The 20,811-nt window shown below is 41.3% G+C and overlaps 1 protein-coding gene across 3 annotated transcripts in view; it reads left to right on the top strand.

Moving 5' to 3' along the window:
- Window positions 1-18,853, top strand: part of rtn3 (reticulon 3) — a 28,492-nt gene extending 9,639 nt beyond the window's left edge. For 2 of the 3 annotated variants that reach the window (XM_029454531.1, XM_029454532.1), the window contains 6 exons: window positions 9,258-9,465; window positions 10,914-11,052; window positions 12,557-12,626; window positions 14,602-14,648; window positions 15,263-15,321; window positions 15,422-18,853. In XM_029454531.1, the coding sequence (XP_029310391.1) occupies window positions 9,258-9,465; window positions 10,914-11,052; window positions 12,557-12,626; window positions 14,602-14,648; window positions 15,263-15,321; window positions 15,422-15,470 (572 nt within the window). In that variant the 3' untranslated portion in view covers window positions 15,471-18,853. Of the gene's footprint in view, window positions 1-1,062; window positions 3,847-9,257; window positions 9,466-10,913; window positions 11,053-12,556; window positions 12,627-14,601; window positions 14,649-15,262; window positions 15,322-15,421 lie in introns of all 3 variants that reach the window. The other variant, XM_029454533.1, reaches the window with a different exon arrangement.
- The last annotated feature ends 1,958 nt before the right edge of the window (window positions 18,854-20,811 follow it).

The following is a 20,811-nucleotide window of genomic DNA, read 5'->3' as shown; positions in this document are numbered from 1 at the left end:
ACCTGTATTTCACAAAGATGATTTAAAATGGATTATAATATAATATATCTTACACTATTAAAAAAAACTTTTAAAAAAAACGTTGGAGTAGGCTATTTTTATCTTTCTGACCTTTCGGCTTGTTTTTTGAGATGCCTTTTTATATCACATTCCTGTTTGTTACTTCAATTTTGTATTAGTCCATAGTGTTCTGTGTTAAAGGGGTCTTACACAGTCACCACTGGCAGCTCTCATGACGTTTCTGTTAGTTAGACAATTAGTGTCAGCAGTTACAGTAGCACAACCTTTTTCAGTTATTTTAGTGGCATTTGTATTTTTGTTTTATGTAACATTGGCGGTGGCTTTTACATCGAGTGAGTTTACTTAGAAAATTGAAAAAATAACACTTGGGGTTTAAGCCACAGCTCTAATTCCATGAAACTAAGAGGAGAATAGTTGATACCAATTGTATGTTTTAGTTGACAAGACTACAATTCTGAGTTTGAAAAAATCACACATCTAACACACAATCACCATATTTATTTTGGGTGCACGTGTGTACAGAGTTTCCAAATCAGAACCTTTTCAAATGCAATAGTGGCAAAGAATTTATTAATGAAATGTTGTATATCATTGTATATAGTTCAGAAAATAGCAATCAATCTATAAACACTAGCAAAAAGAAACCACTTTCAAACCTGCAAGTGTATAACAAGTCACATACACTTGCTCTACAAGTTGCAACTGACATGCAGTCACTATAGCCACACAAGGTGAGATCAGTGAGATTTTATTTCTTTTGCTGCTTCATCTGTTCATTCAGACAATTTAAGTTGCCATACTGAGTGTTGCCTGATGGCAACTTTGTGTAGTTGTTAAGAGTAGCATGTAATAAGTGAATATCCTATCCATTATATGAATCTGCCTTATATTTCCATGATGTAATGCATGAATGCTTGGGCTGCAAACATCAAGGCCTCGCTGAATAATATTAGAAGTGCATGAAAGTTTAGTGTCTGTGATTTTATATGTACTCCCCTCCTTTTTCCTCTTCACTGTCGTTCTTCATGCACGCTAATGCAGACAAAAGAGTGGTCCTGGGCTCCGACAAGCCCTGCGAAGGTGTTGCGACATCCCTTCGGTTTCCTTCTCAACCTGGCTCATTCACCCCTGTTAATTACGGTAGTGAAGCAGGGCCGCCAGATGGACAACCGGATTCACCGATAAAGACGTCTCCTGTTTCGGAGCGAATAAAGGCACTAGAAGCTCTTGCTGCCAAAAAGAAGGAACCAGATTTTAAAAGCGATGGCGGTTTCTCTCACTTCAGAGACCGCCACCAAGAAAAATCTCCAACTGAGACGCCCAAATCTCCGACTGAGACCAAAAAATCTCCCTCAGTGACCCCCAAATATCCCACTGAGACCCCCAAATTCTCGACTGAGACCCCTAAATTCTCGACTGAGACCCCCAAATTCAACACTGAGACCCCCAAATTCAACACTGAGACCCCCAAATTCAACACTGAGACCCCCAAATTCAACACTGAGATCCCTAAATTCTCCACTGAAACAACCAAATCTCCTACAGAGACCCCAAAATCTCCCACTGAGAAAATTACGCCGACTGTCCAGCAAAGAGGAGGTTCTGCGGATCAGGAGTCACCGGAATCCCCCTTTGAAGTACTTGGGGAATTAAGAAAAGTGAATGAATTTGAAGAAACAGAAGAGTGGATGAAGGCTCATTTACCTCCTGTGCCTGACTTTGATGTTGTAGATTTAATTAAAGGCACCCTGACTTCAGACAATGTTACATCAAAGGACAAGAAGGAGATTGACATAGTTATACACGATGCTCCTGCTACCTTTGCTGGTGTCCCTGATGCTTTCATGGATTCACCTGCTGAAGTGCCAAAACTGAAGGAAGAGTTCAATGATGCACAGAAACAGCCAAGTGTTGAGGAGGAGTCTGAGTTTGACCTTAGCTTTTTGCCAACGGCCCACATGTGGGATCAGCAGGACAAATCTACCCTTGATTCAGTTCCAGCTTCACCTGCACCTCCTGCAGCCTTTGACTCCCCATCTCCTCCTGTCTCTCCACTAGTTGGCAAGGATGCTAAGCAGAATGTTTCCGATGACAAGAAGACAACATGGACCGGAGATCTGGAAGCCCCAGAGGCAAGTGAAGCTGACAGCTCAGGAGAGTCAGATGACACTGTCATTGAAGATGGTATCACAGTTTCTGCATCAGTTCCTCCTCCATCTTCTGATCAAGCATTTTCCGCCGCTCCCAATCTTCCCACTGAGGAAAAGGAAACTCCTCCAAAGTCTGAGAGGAAGCTAATGCAGGTTCCAACAATAAATGTTATTGAGACAGACGAGCCAAATTACAGTGAAGAGGAGATGGAGATGGAAATGGAAATGGAGCTTGAAGCAGAGGAAGATGAGGATTTTGGGGCTGTAAAAGACCTAGCGAGAGAGGCTCCAAAAACCCCAGAACCAGAGCTAGAGGTCAGTAAATATGAACCACCCAAAACACGGCCCTTAGAAACTGAGTTCATAGAAGGCTACTCTCCTCCGTCCTCACCTGTGGACTCTGATGCTGAATACTCTCCTAAACACAACATACTCAAATCTCTTCCTGAAACAGTACAACAGGAATCTGCATCAAAACCTGAGGCCCTACCCAATCAAGCACACACTGATAAATCACAGACCACTTTCAATAAAGGAAATGATGAACCCTACCCTTTCACAGTCACAAATAAAGAAGTGGACTTCCTTGACAACGATGACGAGTGGTCAGATGAAGCACAGGATATCCTGGTCAAACCTTGCAAGACTGATCTTGCGTTCATGGAAACAACCAACTGCACCAAATCCAAGGTGGATGAAAAGAACACAGCTGCAAAAGAGGCTCATATGGAGATGGCTTCACTTTCTAAAACCAGCTTCATGCAAGATGATATATATGACAGACAATCATTTGATTATGATTATGATGCATCCTCTCCCTTGGATGACATTGATGAAAAAGGGCTAAACAATGCTAAGGAGCAGTTTCTTTCTGATCCTTCACAAATCAACGACGAACCACGGAATGCAAGTAGTCAAATTCTGGACAATTTCACTTCAGTGAATGATGACGAAGCCTTCCCTAAACCAGTTGGTCAGCCATGTCTAAGAGATTACCCCCAAGACCCATATTCCTCTTTCCAAAGTGAGACGCAAAGCAATATCAATGAGCAAGAGTTCAATAAGACAATGACCACTGACAGTGTTACAGATAACATGGCAAATGGCAACTCCCTCCCAGCACAGAAGATTGGCTCAAAGATCCAGCCAGACACTAGAGCAAGTCAACATGCCCCTGAAACTACAAGCAACCCTGAAAACATTGACTCTGACAGCTCAATTTCTGAACCTACAGATAGCTTTGTGGAGTTCATGCGAGAGTGCCTGAAATCAAGGCAGGATGAAGAACCTGACGACACGCACCAAACTGTACCTTCCAAGAACAAGCTCGGCAAAACTGGTTTGCCTCCTTCCCAGTCCCCTCCAACCATGTTGATGGATCTTGAACAAGAACGTCTTACGATCACTGCTCTCAAAGAGCTTGGCAGCAGTCAAGAGGAGGAGGAGGAGTTGGCGTATCTACAGTCAAAGGTTCCTGACCAAGGAAAAACTAACCCAAATGTTACATCTATACAGCAGTCTTCCCTTACCTCAGTTCCTAATCCTCCATGTTCCCAGAGCAACCGTGTGTTTGACGGCACGTATTCCAAAGAGGTAGAAGCCATCGACGAATGGGTGGCTGAAGCCTATCATCTTGCTGAGCATGTCTTGACAGCAATACTAACCCACTTATCAGGTAACACCTCTTCTTTATGGGCTGTAGGCCTGCTGACCTCATGCAATCCCCTCAACAGGACCCCTTTCTTACTTGCACCTTGTAACTGCCTGCTCCTTTTCAAAATAGTTTATGTTTTTAAGTACTGTATACATGTAGGAATAGGCTTTATGCAAAGAAACTAATTTGGTGATTGCAGACACTTTACCCCATCTCCTTCTCTCGGCCTGTGGTAATGGTGGGAATCTTATATAGTCTACTGACCAAAGCGTTTTACAACAGGAGTGGAATGCAGCCTGCTTGTTGATGCGTAGTTGCCACTTATTGTCACCTGTCAGCAATACCACTGATTACCACTTTATCCGGACAAAATGGAATATCCACTGGAGGTTCAGGTTAGAAACTTCTAAGATGAGTAGCACACTGTATTCTCCTCAAAGTACACTACTGTACTTCTAATTCTGGTTACTTATCGGCAATAATATGCAAATACCTGTATTTCCGGTATTTGGTCAGTTTCTAAAAAGAACTGTAGCTTGAGATTGATGCAGACTGAGGTTAGTGAAATGAAAGAGAGATCGATGGAATGGTATACATTTGTCTGTGTTTTATCGTTGAGATGACAACAAAAAAACTACAACCTCCAACAGTTTACCGTTTACCTGTAATTTCTTTTTCTTTTTTTGATCCGAACCACTTACAGTTTAACAAAGTTTAGCTCTGTTTTGTAGATTCAGTTGATCATGAGCACATTCCATCATCATGTGGTGTGCACTGACACAACCTATAGTTACTAGTGCAAATGACTACAGCATGATGGCACATGTGCAGACAAAATGCCGAAAAGGTCATGTAGTTAGAACGGGTGTTTGTTTTTGTAAGAATGTCTAAATGCCTGATACTACAAGGAATAGAGATGCACCTCCCTCAAAGAGACACACCTCTCTATGTCCTGGGAAGCCCCCTAGGGCTTACATGTGGTGCTAAATGGCATTTTTTTAAAGTTATAACTAGATCATTGGATATCATATTTCCCACCCCTGGTCACATGTTTGAGGAGATAGTGTCAAGTAGTTACATATGCATATATAGAACTACAGTACAGGAAAATCCTTTGGCTTGAAAGTCATACAGGCTTTTTTGACAGTATACTAAAGCTGTACAGACTGCAGTTGTCACAGAGATTATAGTATCCAAACCTACTGACACTAAGGCTTCACATGGTCTACTGATCCCTTCCCCATTTGAGCTTTTGACCCTCTCCTCCTCTCTGTCAATGGACCACTGCCGAGCTGTAAAGGACAGAGTGGGTGAGGGTTTAAATATGGCACCCAAGTGTTGGCTTGCAAGAACCTTGAAAAGTCATGGGGTACAGTCAATCCCCAGTGTCGAGTTTCTGTCTTGATGCAACTTTGCACAGCACACTTGACCATGACATGATGATAAGGCATTGTACAAAAACTGAGTTATGCAAAATGAATTTAATACCTCTCAAATGAATTTGGTGTCGTAATTCATACTCTGGTTTCAAGCAAGAGACCATGTCTTTCAGTCCACACTTGTCCAAACCTTCTTTTTTCTGAAAAAATATCTTGAATATGTGAGCTGATATAAACCAGCCTATTTCCATGCATCCTAGCTTACAGTAATGATTATTAATCTACATAAAAATTTGACCAGTCACCAGACCAGATCAAATACTGGTGGGTATTATATTTCAAGAGTTACAGCAGCCAGTTCTGCAGTACCCTCCCCTTCGCTGCAAACTTGATCTTAATTCCACACACACATGCTCAGAGGCTGGTATGCAGACTGTAATCCTAACACATTCAGTAGGGTGTCTACATGTGTTGAATATCTTAACCTAGAGTTGGCACACCAGAGAACAGAGTGCTGATGCTCTAGCAACCAGAAACTAAGGGAAAGTGTACAAAGAGGCATAAAGGTTTAGCTTGATTTTAAATCCATTATCTTCATTGCTCTGTGAAGCTTGTTAGCAGTGCACGTGTGTGTGTGTGTGTGTGTGTGTGTGTGTGTGTGTGTGTATATATATTGTTTCCTAATTGTGATATTAATGACTTGGTGTTGAAGATGAAGCTCTGTTTTGTGTCATGTTCTGTAGAGGAGCCTGTATTGTTGAATCCTCCCCCTCCTGCCGTGAGCTTGAGCTATTTTAGTGCTTCTCTGCAGTGCTGCTCTACAACTTGGGTTGTTAGGTGGGGTGAGTTTGTTTCAGCAGGTGTGCCTGTTGTCATGTTGGATACGCTAGACATTTCCTGCATTGCCATACAAGTTTTTTGATCAAAGAACCCTGTTGTCAGAAATTCCATCAAAGCCATCTGTCAGTGAAATCCACACAGTCGTAGCCAAAAGTAATTCTCTGTTTCTTTGCGGGCTAGTATTAATACCAGACTTGTTGTCGGGGCTTCAAAGATTAGTTTAAGTAAAGATTTGTGTTTTCCTCCTATGTGAAGATTTGTGAAGTGGAGGAAAGGCGCATGTAAATACTTCAAACTTAACCTAAATCGGTGTTTGGTATTTGACTCTCACTAAGCTGTCTAACATGGACCTGTAATGTCTTGTTTGTTGGGGTTATTATCTTGTTTCTAGTCAGAAGGGATAACTTCAGTCAGGCTATGTAATGGGGTCACATGAAAAATAGAGCAAGGTTTGAACAGGCGTAATGGCTTGTTGCATAAAATAATCTTATTGCCACATACAGCATTACAAGTAATTACACTGCTCATAATGTGTCATGGCTACCCATTATTGCTTTGGTTTTCCAGCCCAACAACTTGGCTCTCATTGACACAGTTGTCAAATATACAGATATGTTATTAGGGAGGCGGTGGAGAACAAACCAGAGCTAAAAGGAGAGTGAAATGAGTGAATGAGACGGTTACTGACAGAATATTTGGTCAATGTTTTGTCAACTACCAGTTAAGGACTTGCATGTTCACTGATGGGATTAGGTATGAGAGAGTGTTATTGTGCCCAGTTGTCTGTCTGCTAGTGTGCCCACTCTGAGACAAAATAGCAAATGGCTTAGATTTAGATGACATGAACATGGCATGCCTATTGTCGTATTCACTGAATCAGTGGTGACAACAATTTATCTGCTGTCACATTAGAATTTAGGAAGGTAAAGTGTGTCAGTGGCCAATAAGTCCTGGAGTGTGTTCGCAAACACTTTAAAAAAAAATACTTTTACATTTTAATTGTCACTTGTAATGGCAGTAGAAGGGTCCATAACATTGTCCCTTGTTCCAGATTTTGTGTTTCGGGCCATCCTGTTTCTAATCAGGCCTGTGGTTGGGTGTGTGTGCAGCTTTAAGAGCAGCACAGTGAAAGCAGGCCACTGCGCCTCATCAGCCACTGGGACTCAGCAGAGTAGAGTCGGGGCGAGAGACATGGAGACAGGGAGAGAGAAATAATGAGGGCCGTCAAGCTCCGGCTGCCTCCCTGTGGGTACCGGCAGCAAAGCATGCTGGGAGGGCACGCACACCCCTGCAGTGCAGGGTGAGGAAACCCCGCTCATTGTTGCTGTCGGATGAAATCTCCAGGGAAGTCAACTTTGTTTCCAACTTCACCAACTCCCAGTTTAATGTTTTCAAATCTGTTTGGGCGAGGGATTTTATGAATCCACTTGTCCCTGAATGGTGTCAACCGCCTGAGTTGATGGATGAAAATTGTATTGTACTGGAGTTGTAAGGTTTTTCGTTGTAGGCTCAACAGAAAGATTGTTTCTCTGTGAGCCCCACAGCAGTGCTGCTGCTGCTGCTGATTTGCTCCCAGGTTCTTGTAAACCCTCTTGGCATGCTGAGCATTGTTTCCTTTTCTGTAAAGGAGTAAGCCCTATCATGTGGTGGTATTAAATATAATGCAAAAAAACTTTTTATGCGATGTCAGTTCAATATCTATCAAGGTACTGAAAATAAAAATATTTATTTGGTATGATTGTCCATCTAATTATCTCACCATAGTTTGATAAATTCTGGTTGTCAGTTCATTTTTCTCCATTCATGCACATATTTAAAATGTTTGTGATTGCAAAACATGTATGTTAAACTATGAAACTTATTTACTAAGCACGGTTTTTAGCAATAGTCAGATTATTGCCCATATTTACTATGATGTTGCTCTAAAAGATGACAGTGTCAGCACGAATAATTGAGAGTTTGGGTTATTGCCATATATAGTAGCGTGTCGAGAGAGTGGGCTCAGCTGGACTACTGTTCATACAAAGTGTAGAGTATATTCAAGGTCACATGACGTACTGGTCAAATTAATTAGCTCATTCTCGATAAATAGGTGGTGTTGAAAGGTAAAGTAGTTACCACTCGCAGGGCTAGTTAGACTAGCTCTGTCACTAACTAGACATTGAGTCTAAAGTTTATTCAAGACAAATATTTGTACTATTTGTACTAGTCTTATAACTGACTGTAAACAATGTATCTTTTGTGGAGCGGTTTATATTACACAAGAGCTTTTTCTTTTTTGAGCTATCTCTGTTCCATCAAAGGTCAGCTCTGGTAAGCAGCACAACATTTAGGCAGCCGCAATCTAAAGTATTTTAATGTCCTTGAGAATACATTTTGTTGAATGGGATATAGCATTAGTCCATATTGTGATTTCCATAACATTTTGATTATTTGGCCAGTTTTGAGGCTGTAGTTGGTTATATTGGGCTGCATTGTATTGAAAGATGTTTCTAATGTTCTGTTTACCCACATTTACATACTGTTCATGAGACATCTCTGGCACAGTTCTAACATCAACTTCTACCTGCTTTAAAATCCCGGCTTACAGTCAGGAACATGAAAACATCTGTGGGACTTAAAATTCCCTCTGCATTCCACTCTCAAAGTTGGGCTTTTTGATTGCTCACTTGAAATATGAGATCTAAGTTCTCTAAAACAACCTTTCTTTTCGATTTTGGATTTCATAAATTTCTGACTAATGGGAGTTGTTGTCCTATGAAGTGTGTGTGTGTGTGTGTGTGTGTGTGTGTTCGTTCTAATATAACGTGTTTGCCAACCCTTCCCAGCATTACATAACCACCTCGGCTATCCCTTCTGAATGCACGACTTCTCACTGGATATGCATACAAACATGAAGCAGGCATCTACAGCAATAAGTCTTACTTAGTTATAGTTTTATTGGGCCAGAGTTGCCGAGTAGGTGTTTTTGATGAGTTGCAGAGTAGGACTTGGCTGATCTCTTGACGGTTACCAATATTTTCCCATTTAAGCAACCAGTTGCAAGTAATTTGTACTAGCATTTATTGCCTCCAAAATAACAAGGGCCTTTTATTTACCAGCAAAGGCAACCAGGATTTTATTTTGAAAAGGTTTCTAATCGGTTCTTCATTGTAGGGCACTTCTGAGCAAACCAATACCCGTCTAACCCTCTCCCTCTAACCACCTCTGCAGTTAAGGATCTGATCCATTGGCGAGACCCCAAGAAGTCGGGCTTGGTGTTTGGGCTGTCCATGCTGATGCTGCTGTCGCTGGCAGCCTTCAGCGTCATCAGCGTGGCTTCCTACCTTCTGCTGGCCCTGCTCTGCGTCACCATCACCTTCCGCATCTACAAGTCTGTCGTCCAGGCCGTGCAGAAGTCCAGCGACGGACACCCCTTCAAGTAAGACCAAATAAATTGCCCAGAAATTCAATAATACTAAACGTTGAACTTTTCTCACTTGTTGCCTGGGAGATTTGATGAGGCCTGTATATCTGTGTGAAAACAACCTCTGAATCAGAGCATGGCTGACCAAATCAATGTATGAACCAAACTCCATGTACTGTTGGTCTATATTTTGCATTAGAATAAATCACTGGTTAGTTTTTAGTGTTGATATGGCAACACCAAAGTCACAAAATAATGGAAATGATGATTTAAAGTTACAGTAATTTCTTTTAAAACACATTTTTTCCTTCTGAATTTAAAGAAATGAGACTCATGTACAGGCAGATAGCAGCTGAGGTAACAGTAATACTTGGAATGTGCTTTGCGTGTGCTGATGCAAAGTCTCCAGAACGAAACATTTACCCACGAAAAGATTTAATATCTTACCCGTCTGTACGGAATAATACAAGGAGCATAAATTCATTGTGATATACAATAACTCAATTCCCTGAGTCGTGTTGCCGCCTGTCACTGTCTCGTCTGAAACTATTCTACTACACGCAGCTCTGTACACGACCAAGTTTCAGAATGGTAGAGGGCAGGCATGGCTTTGCCCGATGTCACCTTTTATTTATAGAACAACTTTTATGGTGGAGCCCGGTTCAGAACGCAGCTCCTCTTCAAAGTCCCAACACTAAATCCTCCAAATAATACAGAAACAGAGAAAAAGTCAACGGATGTACTCGTGTAAAAATAGTGCAATTCTACCACGGAGCAGCTGGAATGTTTCTATTTACATCTGGAGTAATGAGATGGAATTGAAAGCTGTGTGACTTCCTTGATTCACCCAGTGGGTAATTACATTCTCCAGCTATGACTGCAACTAACGATTCTTTTCATTATGAATTCATCTGTTTATTATTATTATTTACATTATTAATAGGACAGTGAAGAATGTTATCTTAAATCTTAATGCATATAGTCCAAGGTGATGTCCTAAAATAACTTTCTCTCGAAAAGATGATCAACTCACAATAATAAATCTCACATGTATGAAACTGAATCCAGCAAGTCCTTTTCTAAACTCTCTGCGGGATAATGGAATATATTTACTGTAGGTTTTCCAGTAGTTTTAGGTAATGGCAGTCCCAAATAAAAGCTATGACCAACACAAACAAATAATGAAAGAAATGCGGGAGGGTTGAATTAACTGGACTGTCAGTGGTATATTTAATTGCGGTCTTTCCCAAGTTAATCATTGAGCCACTGTTCTTGATAAACCCCCCCTCTTAACGTTGTGTTTAAGCCACTCAGAAGAAGGAAAGCCTCCTATTAGTTTCCTCCCGGAAGCGTTTCACCACAGACTAGTTATGCATGTTTTCCTGCAGCACTTTCGGCCCGGACACTTAGCCTCATTTTGTGCTCACCTTCCTCCTCCTCCTCCTCCTCCTCCCACTCTGCAGAACTCTGATAGATAAGGATGTCAGCATCCCCCCAGAGACTTTCCGCAAGCACGTGGACGCCAGTCTGACCTACATCAACCGAGCCCTGAAGCAGATGAGCCGCCTCTTCCTGGTCGAGGACCTTGTGGACTCCCTAAAGGTGAGCAGCTCTGACCTTCAGTCATTGCCCACTGTCATCCTCAGTATTGATCATCTATTCTGCTTATAATGCGAAATCTGTTCCCACTCTGCCCCACAAAGACTCCTCTCCGGGGATGCAGCCTTTTTATAACTCCGATCGTGCCGTAGTAGCTCGTCACTAAGGAGAAATCTGTCACATTGTAGTTAGAATCTGATCTGTATCGTTGAAATAAACCCCAGTAGTTAGGATCATACTGTCAGATAATTATTTAGAGATTATAACCCAAACAGATGGCTTGGAATGCTACAATTTAAACGTGAGACACTGTTTAGCCAGCTGTCATGACACGCACACACGAGTCTCACTGTGATCTACTACTGTGCCTCTAGAGGCAGCCAATCATCTGGGAAAACATATTTGAGGTGGGAGATTTCATGTTATTACAATATGAATCCTCACAAAGGAGGAGGAGACATTACAGCTACATTTTAAAGCTTGTCTGGTCAATTAGAAAACGTGACCATGTTGAGAAAACATGTTATAGGTTGTTAGGTTGACTTGTCAAATGTCAGAACCTTCGCACTCACACAGGTTATTTGGCTTATTCAGAATGATTTAAAGCTTTGCTCAGGTTAAAGGTGGCAGAGCTGTGCAAGGCGTCGCATAAATATGTACAACCAAGAAATGTAAAGGCATAAGTCGTCCCTCCCTATAAAAAGAAATGCAACGAATCTTAACAGGAGAAACGTGGAGCTGACAGTCGAGTTCAGTCGGTCCACAGCCACTGTGTCAGGCTGCATGAAACACCTGTGTGTGGGGATCTGTATGAAAGATGCTTTTGTTTCATGAGTGTAAACTCTTGCAGTTGCAGTGCTACATAAACCATCTGACAAGATTTAATCCCAGGACTGAACTCCACAATACTTTTTATTGTGTGTGTGGGGGGGGGGGGGGGGAATAAGTCTCACTTTTGTTGTGCTTGGACAGATTATAGCAAACAGCCATCAGAGCAGAGCCGCTGTCCATCTCACCGTCAAGCCAAGCAGCAAGAATATTTAGTCCACATATCCTACTGAGAACAGTGTCTGAGATTGACAGGAGCGTTGGATCAGCAGCACAAAGCACCAGAAGCCTTCACCACTGTCATGATCATTAGTCATGCACACTTTCTAAACACGTTTTAAACAAATGTGTATAAATGGTATTCCTAATTTCCAGAGAAAAACTACATCCATTGCTATTGCTTTTTGTGGGAGGCTTTTAATTTGACACAGGACATGCTTAGTGTCATTGTCTGTAATTTACAAGGGATTGCAGAAAATGTAAAGTGCAAGTAAGTGGAAATAATTAGTGACTAACAACAGGAATAAAAGTTCCTGAAGAGCAGTTATGAAGCTCCGGCCGTCGCCATCTTAGCAGTGACGTCTTAACTCCCGGCTACTCCAAAATATGAGTTTGATTGTATACAAGAAATGCTTGAGCTCCCTTAACCCTGCGGGCTTTGTCGTTGTTCTCTCAACAGCTGGCAGTGGTCATGTGGCTGTTCACCTACGTAGGCGCTGTCTTCAATGGAATCACCATTCTCATCCTGGGTAAGTACTGTGGGAACCAGGAGTCATGCCACATTCACATGCATCACATTTATATATAAAAAAAATGTTACACATTCACTCACATGTTCAACATTCAAAATAAAAAGCTTTAAGTGAAAACCACCTCACAGTCTCCTATTAAGAGATTGTGGATCCTTAGCAGTACATTTCTACACATTCTTACAGCTCACATAGTTTGCTATGTTGTTGTTTACTGTAAACTGCAAACAGAATCATCTGTAATAGACTGAGACCACAGGTCGGGTCAACCAACCACCTTTTAATATAAACCTCCATTTCCACACGTTTGAATTCACGCAGATTTTTCCCATTTCTTTAATTCAAGTTTCAGAGTATAACCTAGTTCAGAATTTCTCCGCTTGTTTCACACCTTTTGTTGCTGGTTTTTTCCCCTCTTTTTTAAAGCTTGAACCGGTCTAAGCAACTTTGAACAAACCAGGAAGGACAAAATATAGGTCAAAGAAATGCTTCAGTTTATTCATAGGATTTTACAAGGTGGATACTATTAACAGTATCAGACACTTGCATAAGAAAATAAGGACTTACTAGTGCCTACAGATTTAGATATTGGTTTTCTAACAGAAACATACACGATGACATATTAAAGAAGAGCAAAATATATATTAATGGCAGACAGAAATGGCCCCGGGTGTTTTAACGAGGCCATCATGCTCATTTAGCGAGGTGGTCTGAGCGCTGTGCGGTGGCTTTACGAGATGGCTCAGCAGCTCTACGGTTGTATAAGAAGCGGTGACCAACTAACCTCGCTGTACTGTCCCATGATGGACGCACAGTTCCCACTAATGCTTTGCTCTTCTGTGGTCCGACTGTTTGACTTCACCTAAAGACTTTGCTGTTTCTTTATAAAGCTTTTATTCTCTCAAGTGGAGCACCAGCTGAAGGATCCTAAAGTCAACTGATATCTTACTGTAATATATACTATAATATCTTGCTAGTCCTTAAAAAACATGTCTGTAAAAGTTACAGATCATACTATTAAAATAATTTTGATATTATAGTGGGGACAATGGAGCGAGAGATTGGCCGGAGAATCGGAGCAGCGGGGGCGGTATTACAGTCACTTTACCGCACCGTTGTGACGAAAAGAGAGCTGAGCCAGAAGGCTAAGCTCTCGATCTTCGTTCCTACCCTCACCTATGGTCATGAAGGCTGGGTCATGACCGAAAGAACAAGATCACGGGTACAAGCGGCCGAAATGGGTTTTCTCAGACGGGTGGCTGGCGTCTCCCTTAGAGATAGGGTGAGAAGCTCAGCCATCCGTGAGAGACTCGGAGTAGAGCCGCTGCTCCTTCACGTTGAAAGGAGCCAGTTGAGGTGGTTCGGGCATCTAGTAAGGATGCCACCTGGGCGCCTCCCTAGGGAGGTGTTCCAGGCACGTCCAGCTGGGAGGAGACCCCGGGGAAGACCCAGGACTCGGTGGAGAGATTATATCTCCTCACTGGCCTGGGAACGCCTCAGGATCCCCCAGTCGGAGCTGGAGGATGTGGCCCGGAGAAGGGAAGATTGGGGTTCCTTACTGGAGCTGCTGCCCCCGCGACCCGATCCCGGATAAGCGGTAGACGATGGATGGATGATATTATAGTTTTAGTTTCAGACCTGGGCGACGATACCCAAAACAAAAAGGCATTCGGATTAACATACATTTATTTTAACCTAGCAAATAACACATGATGATGAAATTGGTCTTCATGCCTTTTTTAATGTACAAATAAGACTATTTATTTATTTATTTATTTCCAGGATTAGTTACCAATATGTTTCACACAATGATGGGTTTGTCCTCCAAAGAACTCACCACTCGTGTTCACAGACGTGAGCAAAATGTATATTTGCATATCATATGCATGTTGCAGGGCTGCCACAGTACTGTAAAATAACAGCGTGCACAGTATGTCGTTGTGTTCCTAACACGTCCACTCTCTGTGTTCTTCAGCCGACATCCTCCTCTTCGCCGTGCCTCCCGTCTACGAGAAGAACAAGGTGAGAGTGCGACCCCGTGTTCCCGCTGCTTCGTGACGAATACATCGGATGACAAGCTTTGAGTCTCGGGCCGGCTGAGCGCAGCGATGACTTCAGTTGTTAGCGATCGTTTGGGACGGCAGTGAGCTCACTGCATGACTCCCAGTCATCATCAGACACTAAAGGCTTTCTGCCTCTTGCTGCTGTCCAGAGTCCAGCTGCCGAGAACATGAAGTCATTCCACTGCTGGGGTCTAATAAGGGGGGGGGGCCGTCAGCATCATGTCGACGCATGTCATGCGTAATAGGAACTTAATGTGTTTTTAGGGGATTATACTCATCAAATGTTTGAACTGGATTTAGTTTGGTTGTTTTCCTTTATTGCTGGTTTCTCCTAGCTGTTCTGTCACTGACTTTTTGACATGGAGTGAAGACTCGTGTACTCATGGGGATTGTTTTTTAGGTTTTAATACTCTATTGTTATCCATGCTGAGTTTCAAGTATTTACCTAACTTTTCAGTCCCTACTCTCTCTCACCTTTTGTTTCGGATTTCTCTTCAATAATAATAATCCTCTGCTTATTTGAAGGAATAAGAGTCATCTTCTTACCTTCTCTCTCGTCTCTTCTGCTTCCAGACCCAGGTTGATCAGTACATCGACGTGATACGTACTCAAGTCAACACCACAATGGCCAAGTGAGTGAATCTAATCCTCAGTGTGTGTGTGTCTGTGTCTGTGTGTATGAGTGTTACACTTCCCAGATTGTTTTACACCGGTTTTGCTTTTCTCCCGCAGGTTGCAAGAGAAACTTCCGGGAGCTGTGAAGCGCAGCAAAACTGAATGATCAACCCACCAATTGGAAACCTCCATGTCACCATCATCTTCATCGCCATCATTATCTTAGTTTCCCCCCCCCCCCCCGTACCCTCTCCCACCCCCCCTCTCGAGATAACCCCCTGCCCCAGTCTAACTCCTCCTCCCTACTCCATCAACCATCACCACCCTACTACACTGAACCTTGCTAGGTAGAAACATCTCTGAGCTACTCGATATTTAATGTAAAAAAACAAACAAACAAAAAAACTACTGCGCCGCTTAACTTGCAAGCATAAAAAAGAACTGTGCCTGTGCAGACAGGAAGCGTGTCAATAGCGAGGAAGCGACGTAGCGCTGCGGCGGACCCTCACTGTCTGTGGGTGCGCCACAGGGGAATGGAGGCAGGGTCGAGTGAACTAGACTGAATCTATGACCTGGTTTAGTCGTGTACAGCGAGCAGGGGGTGGATGATTGCTGTCTAATGTCACAAAAAAAGCAAATGTCTGTACTTTAAGACCACACATTTCCCTGACGGTTAATGGATCATTTAAGATGGAAAAAGTAAAAATGTAAAAAAAATCTAATAATAAAACCAATGGTTTGGGTGTAATCTAGTCTTATCCTGCTCTCTTGCTCTACAGCTGTTGGATAGATATGAGGCTGGTAATGGGTTTGCTGTTGCTGATTGGCCTGTTATTGAGTTAGTTTTCATTCACCTTACAGGCACTTGTGTATGTAAGTATCTGCAATGCACTGAACTTTTATTTTTTTTTAAACTCTTGAGCAGGTTGAAATAAAAGGATTGGAACACTGAGCCAGCTGTGATAATTTGGTCTAGTTCACCCTCTTGATCAGAAGCATTTCCTGGACAGTTTTCTGTATGTATATACACCTTAAGACAACTACAGGCTCTCTCTGCTGTATGGCACATGTTAGCCTCGCTTTTTATATCAAAGGAAAGTTCCCTCACTTACAGCAGTCCTAACTCTGTCAAAGTCTCACATTCGCTTCTGAATTTTTATTATTCTTATTACTATTATTAATATTAATTATAGGACGGCTGCTTTGACTCACTAGTAGCTTGACAACAGCATTGTAAGAGTTATGTTAAGTGTCATTGAGCTTCATCATTTTAAAACTGGAGGTCTCTGAGGCCTCCTGAGAAATGATTCCTGATTGTTGGATAAGTTAAGAGATGTGTTATCACACCCTTAAATCTCAAAAAGGTTTTCCCAGCTTGCTGTTGGTGTTTAAAAAAAATAATTAAATAATAATAGATCTACTGCTGAACTGTTCGGATTTTCAAAACTGGAGTATAGAGTGTGCCACCAAAATAAATATTGACTTTTACAGTGTTTTTAAGAGTTCACTTTATAGCTTTCTCCGAGAGATACGCTTTACAGCGCTGAAAGAAAGAAGCTTGTAAGTGAAATAAAGTTTAAAACCCAATCAAATTATAATCAATTGAACTAATTGATACTTTTGAAGTATAACAATTTGAATTCGTAATAGTCTTTAAAAATGCATTAATGTCTTATAATTCCACACTGTTTTAAGGCTATAACTATTTTTGGCGCAGTTGACACTCCATACGAAAACCTATACAGTGACCTTAGAGGGAGTTTAGAGGTTAGGGGTTTGTATAACAAAACAGTGGGTACAATGTTAATATAAGCGTGTAGCTGGGGATATATGGACGCGGTTTTGGTTTGGAGTGGTTATTATAGAGCTCTGTTTGTCACTTGGTTCTTTTTATTTGACAGCCATGAAGCGCATGTCATAGTGTAAGCTGGAAACAGATTCTCGCCCTTTATATAGGCTGTATCATATTCTCGACCCTGACTTTTGTTTAATATGATTATTACTTGTGACTGTTTCAATGGTGTTTTTGAACTCAGTAAAAAAAACCATAGTTATATGTTAGCACTACTGCTACGTCTGCCTATTGTTTTTAAGGGATGAATATATAGAAGGAAATGACAAGTATGTTGGTGTTGCTGTTCATTTTATTTGTGCCCCAAAATAAGTTTGCACGGAGTTAATGTCCCCTCAATACTGAATAGCCAACAGCCTCTCAAAGCAGTAACTACTCAAACAACTACGTCTGCCTGTGTACTGAATGTTTTCTCTGGTGGAACATTCCTCCCCATGCATGCCCTCCACTGTGCGTCGTCTCACTGTGATCGCCTCACAGATGTCTTGGTTGACCCCTCGTGCATGCTGTCTCATTTAGACTCTGGGCGTTAAAGCCAAAATATGCAACGTTTCTGTTGGAGATGCTAGCTCTTAGCCACACCCCTTCAGTTGGGCAGGTTATGGCCCCCTGTGACTTGTCAGCTCGCCTGAGGCTGAGCTGAGCAGCATCTGTAAAGGTGCTAAAGCAGCAGACGGAAAGTGTGAGGGAGCATCAGGTCTGAACACTGAGACCGATAATGTTTATTATGCATCCTGATTATTTATTTTAATGTGTAGAAGTTGCATATTGTAGCTTTAAGTTGTCATTTTCATCTAAAAGCTTAACGTCGCGCAAGCTATTGAAGCGCTTTTGCTTTAGATGTTTGGTTTACATTTATTCGGTTTATTTAAAGGGTCAGTTCAACCAAATTACAACAAAGAATACACGTCTCTGACTGTCACCCAAAATTCAGAGAACCAAAGTTACATTTGGTATGTCATTTGTTGTGCTCGGAGCTTTGAATTCTGACTTTTTGAGGGACTATTTCTTTTAGAATGTAGTTCCAAGGAAATCTGTTCACAGTGAGGAGCAAATTCCTTTAACATCCACTGTCTTGTGTTGGAGGTGGGAATCTCAGAGACACTGAATTTAATCTGAAACAGTTTTAGTTTGAACTGACCCTTTTAATGTTTAACCAGATACCTGTCAGTCTGACCTTACCCCAGAAGTGTGGCGCTATGAAAGGTAATTAGCTTTCCATATGCACATCACCTTTAACTTTAGTTCAGGAGAGGCCATGTTACCTGTGTTAGTGTGCTGCCAAGGCTAAACAGATCACTACTTTTAAGATTCATAGTTGGCTTATTTCTTTAGAGTGTAATATATAACATGAATAAAATATGTTCCCTCACAGCATGTTGCTTTTCTCCTTTTCCTGTTTGTCCCTGTGTTTTCATCAGGTATGGGAGTGTGTGGCAGGAGTGTGTTTGACTTTTTGTTTTTTTTTGTCTCTGGAGAGTCTTGTTTTGCTTTTGACTCTATACTGGTTTCTAGACGTTGTTCACTAACATCAGCTCTGTTTTGTATTAGCTATGACTTTGGTTCCGATTTTTGAAGCTTTGGGAAAGATGTTGCAGGAACAAAAGAAGAAAACAAAAAAAAAGAAAACAGGAAAAAAAAGTTTGTGGTCTCTGTACTGATGTCAAAGTGAAATTAATAAAAACACGTCAAAGGACCGTGGCTTGGTGGATCTGTTCTCTTCTGGGGGGGGAAACAATGTTTTCCCAGCATGCCGGTGTAGGAGGACCAGGGACGAACTACTCAACGGGCTTACCGGGCACAGGCTCATGGACTCAAAGTTACAGCCCCCCCCGGCCTTCATCTACAAAATGTCACTCAAAGAGAAACATGCCAGCATGGCAGAGACTCGAGATGATCACAAAGAATATTGCACAAAGAGACACAAAACGACTACAAAAATACACACGACTACAAAGAGACTCAAATAAACTACAAAATTATTACAAAGACACACAGAACAACTAACAACTACAAAGACACACAGAACAACTACAAAGACACACAGAACAACTACAAAGACAAACTACAAAGACACACAGAACAACTACAAAAAGACTCAAAACGACTACAAAAAGACTACAAAGACAAAACCCCAGAGAGATGTGTTACAACTACAAAGGCTCAAAAAAATAAAAATGCTAAACCACTATTAAGTCTGTGTCTTGCTCATATGTAGAACAGGTGGTCTTTTGCATGTATGTGCCCAGGGGCCCATTGAATCATAATCCGTCCATGAGTAGGGTGGAAGATTAAAAAATGCACCCAGATGAAATATCTAAAATAAGTAGATTTGACTTGAGGCTATTGTCTGTTATGGTGTTTGGGTGGAGAGAGGATTTAGGTTTCTAATTTTAGACCGGGACAGCATACTAAAACCTTTAATTTTAACAGTAACATGCAGCCTCGTCGACATCCCATTTTAAGCCTATGTGGTATTACATAACAGAATCAATGCCACACAGTCGTAAATACTGAATGAGGTTTTACAAAGTTAGCGGCTATGTAGCAGATGAACATGCAGCACATTCAGGATAGCAGGATGGTGCAGTGGATAACAGTCGGCTTGATCTCATTTTTGGGGATTGGACACACATTTTCCTGCTGTTCAAACCAGTCTTAAAATAGATTTTGAGATGTCAAGGCAACAAATCCTTCCTAAAATGTAGTTTATTGGCAGAAGACCAAGGTTAGCTGAATAAGAATTATCAGGGTCATTTTAGCTGGCTAAAATCATGTTAAACCGGATAAAGTAAGCCGTGTTTGAGGAATGGGGCAGTGCCTTTTAGTATAAGAGCTGACGTCTGACCTCACTGTGGAGGTTTAAATAATCCAGGTTTATTTTAACCACCAAAGGATCCTGCTAATTCAAATCTAGCTAATCTGGTATGACAAACAGATCTTTAAAATGTTCATCTCGAATAACAATGAATGCCTATTTTGACATAAAGGCATAATCGGCTGTATTCTAATCATACAATATTATATAACTCTTCATTGGCTGACATAGCTGCTGCGCTTTAATGCTATGCAATAAAACATTACCACAAAGTATTTTAAAGGAAAATAAACTGTAGAAATTACAGTAACATAAGAAACTCTTTGTAGAGGGTTTATATTTTGCAGCTATTTACTTAATTGGTTAATAAATCCTTTATGGATTTCTCACTTTCTGATAAATTATCAGCCAAAGTCATCTGTAATTATAGGTGTCAATAGGACATTAATATTGAGTTTTTATAACAACTTCATCAAGTCTGCAGGAGTAAATGTTAATTAACAATATCATTAATTAAATTGTCAATACATGGATGGAGTTTTGTTCACATTCTATGGAGCGCTTTTCCACAAGGTCCATTGGAGTGTGAGAAGTGTCATTCTGGAGGGGGATAAACACAAGCCAAAAGGACTTTTCCACAACCTGGCAACAAAGGTTGCTTATTGTTTAAGTACAACTGCAACATGGCCTTTTAGTGTTTAAATGAGAAACTACCATGTTTTCTGCTTCCATTAATTAGACAACAATCAGAATATAAATAGATGTCAGCTCATATCATTCACGTACATTGCAACAGGAAATAAACTGGGACACAGTTAGAATGTGAAATGGTTATTA

Source organism: Cottoperca gobio, chromosome 18 (genome assembly GCF_900634415.1).
Source record: "Cottoperca gobio chromosome 18, fCotGob3.1, whole genome shotgun sequence".
Taxonomy (NCBI): domain Eukaryota; kingdom Metazoa; phylum Chordata; class Actinopteri; order Perciformes; family Bovichtidae; genus Cottoperca; species Cottoperca gobio.
Note: the sequence above shows the minus strand (reverse complement) of the source record. Positions and strands in the feature narration are given on the sequence as shown.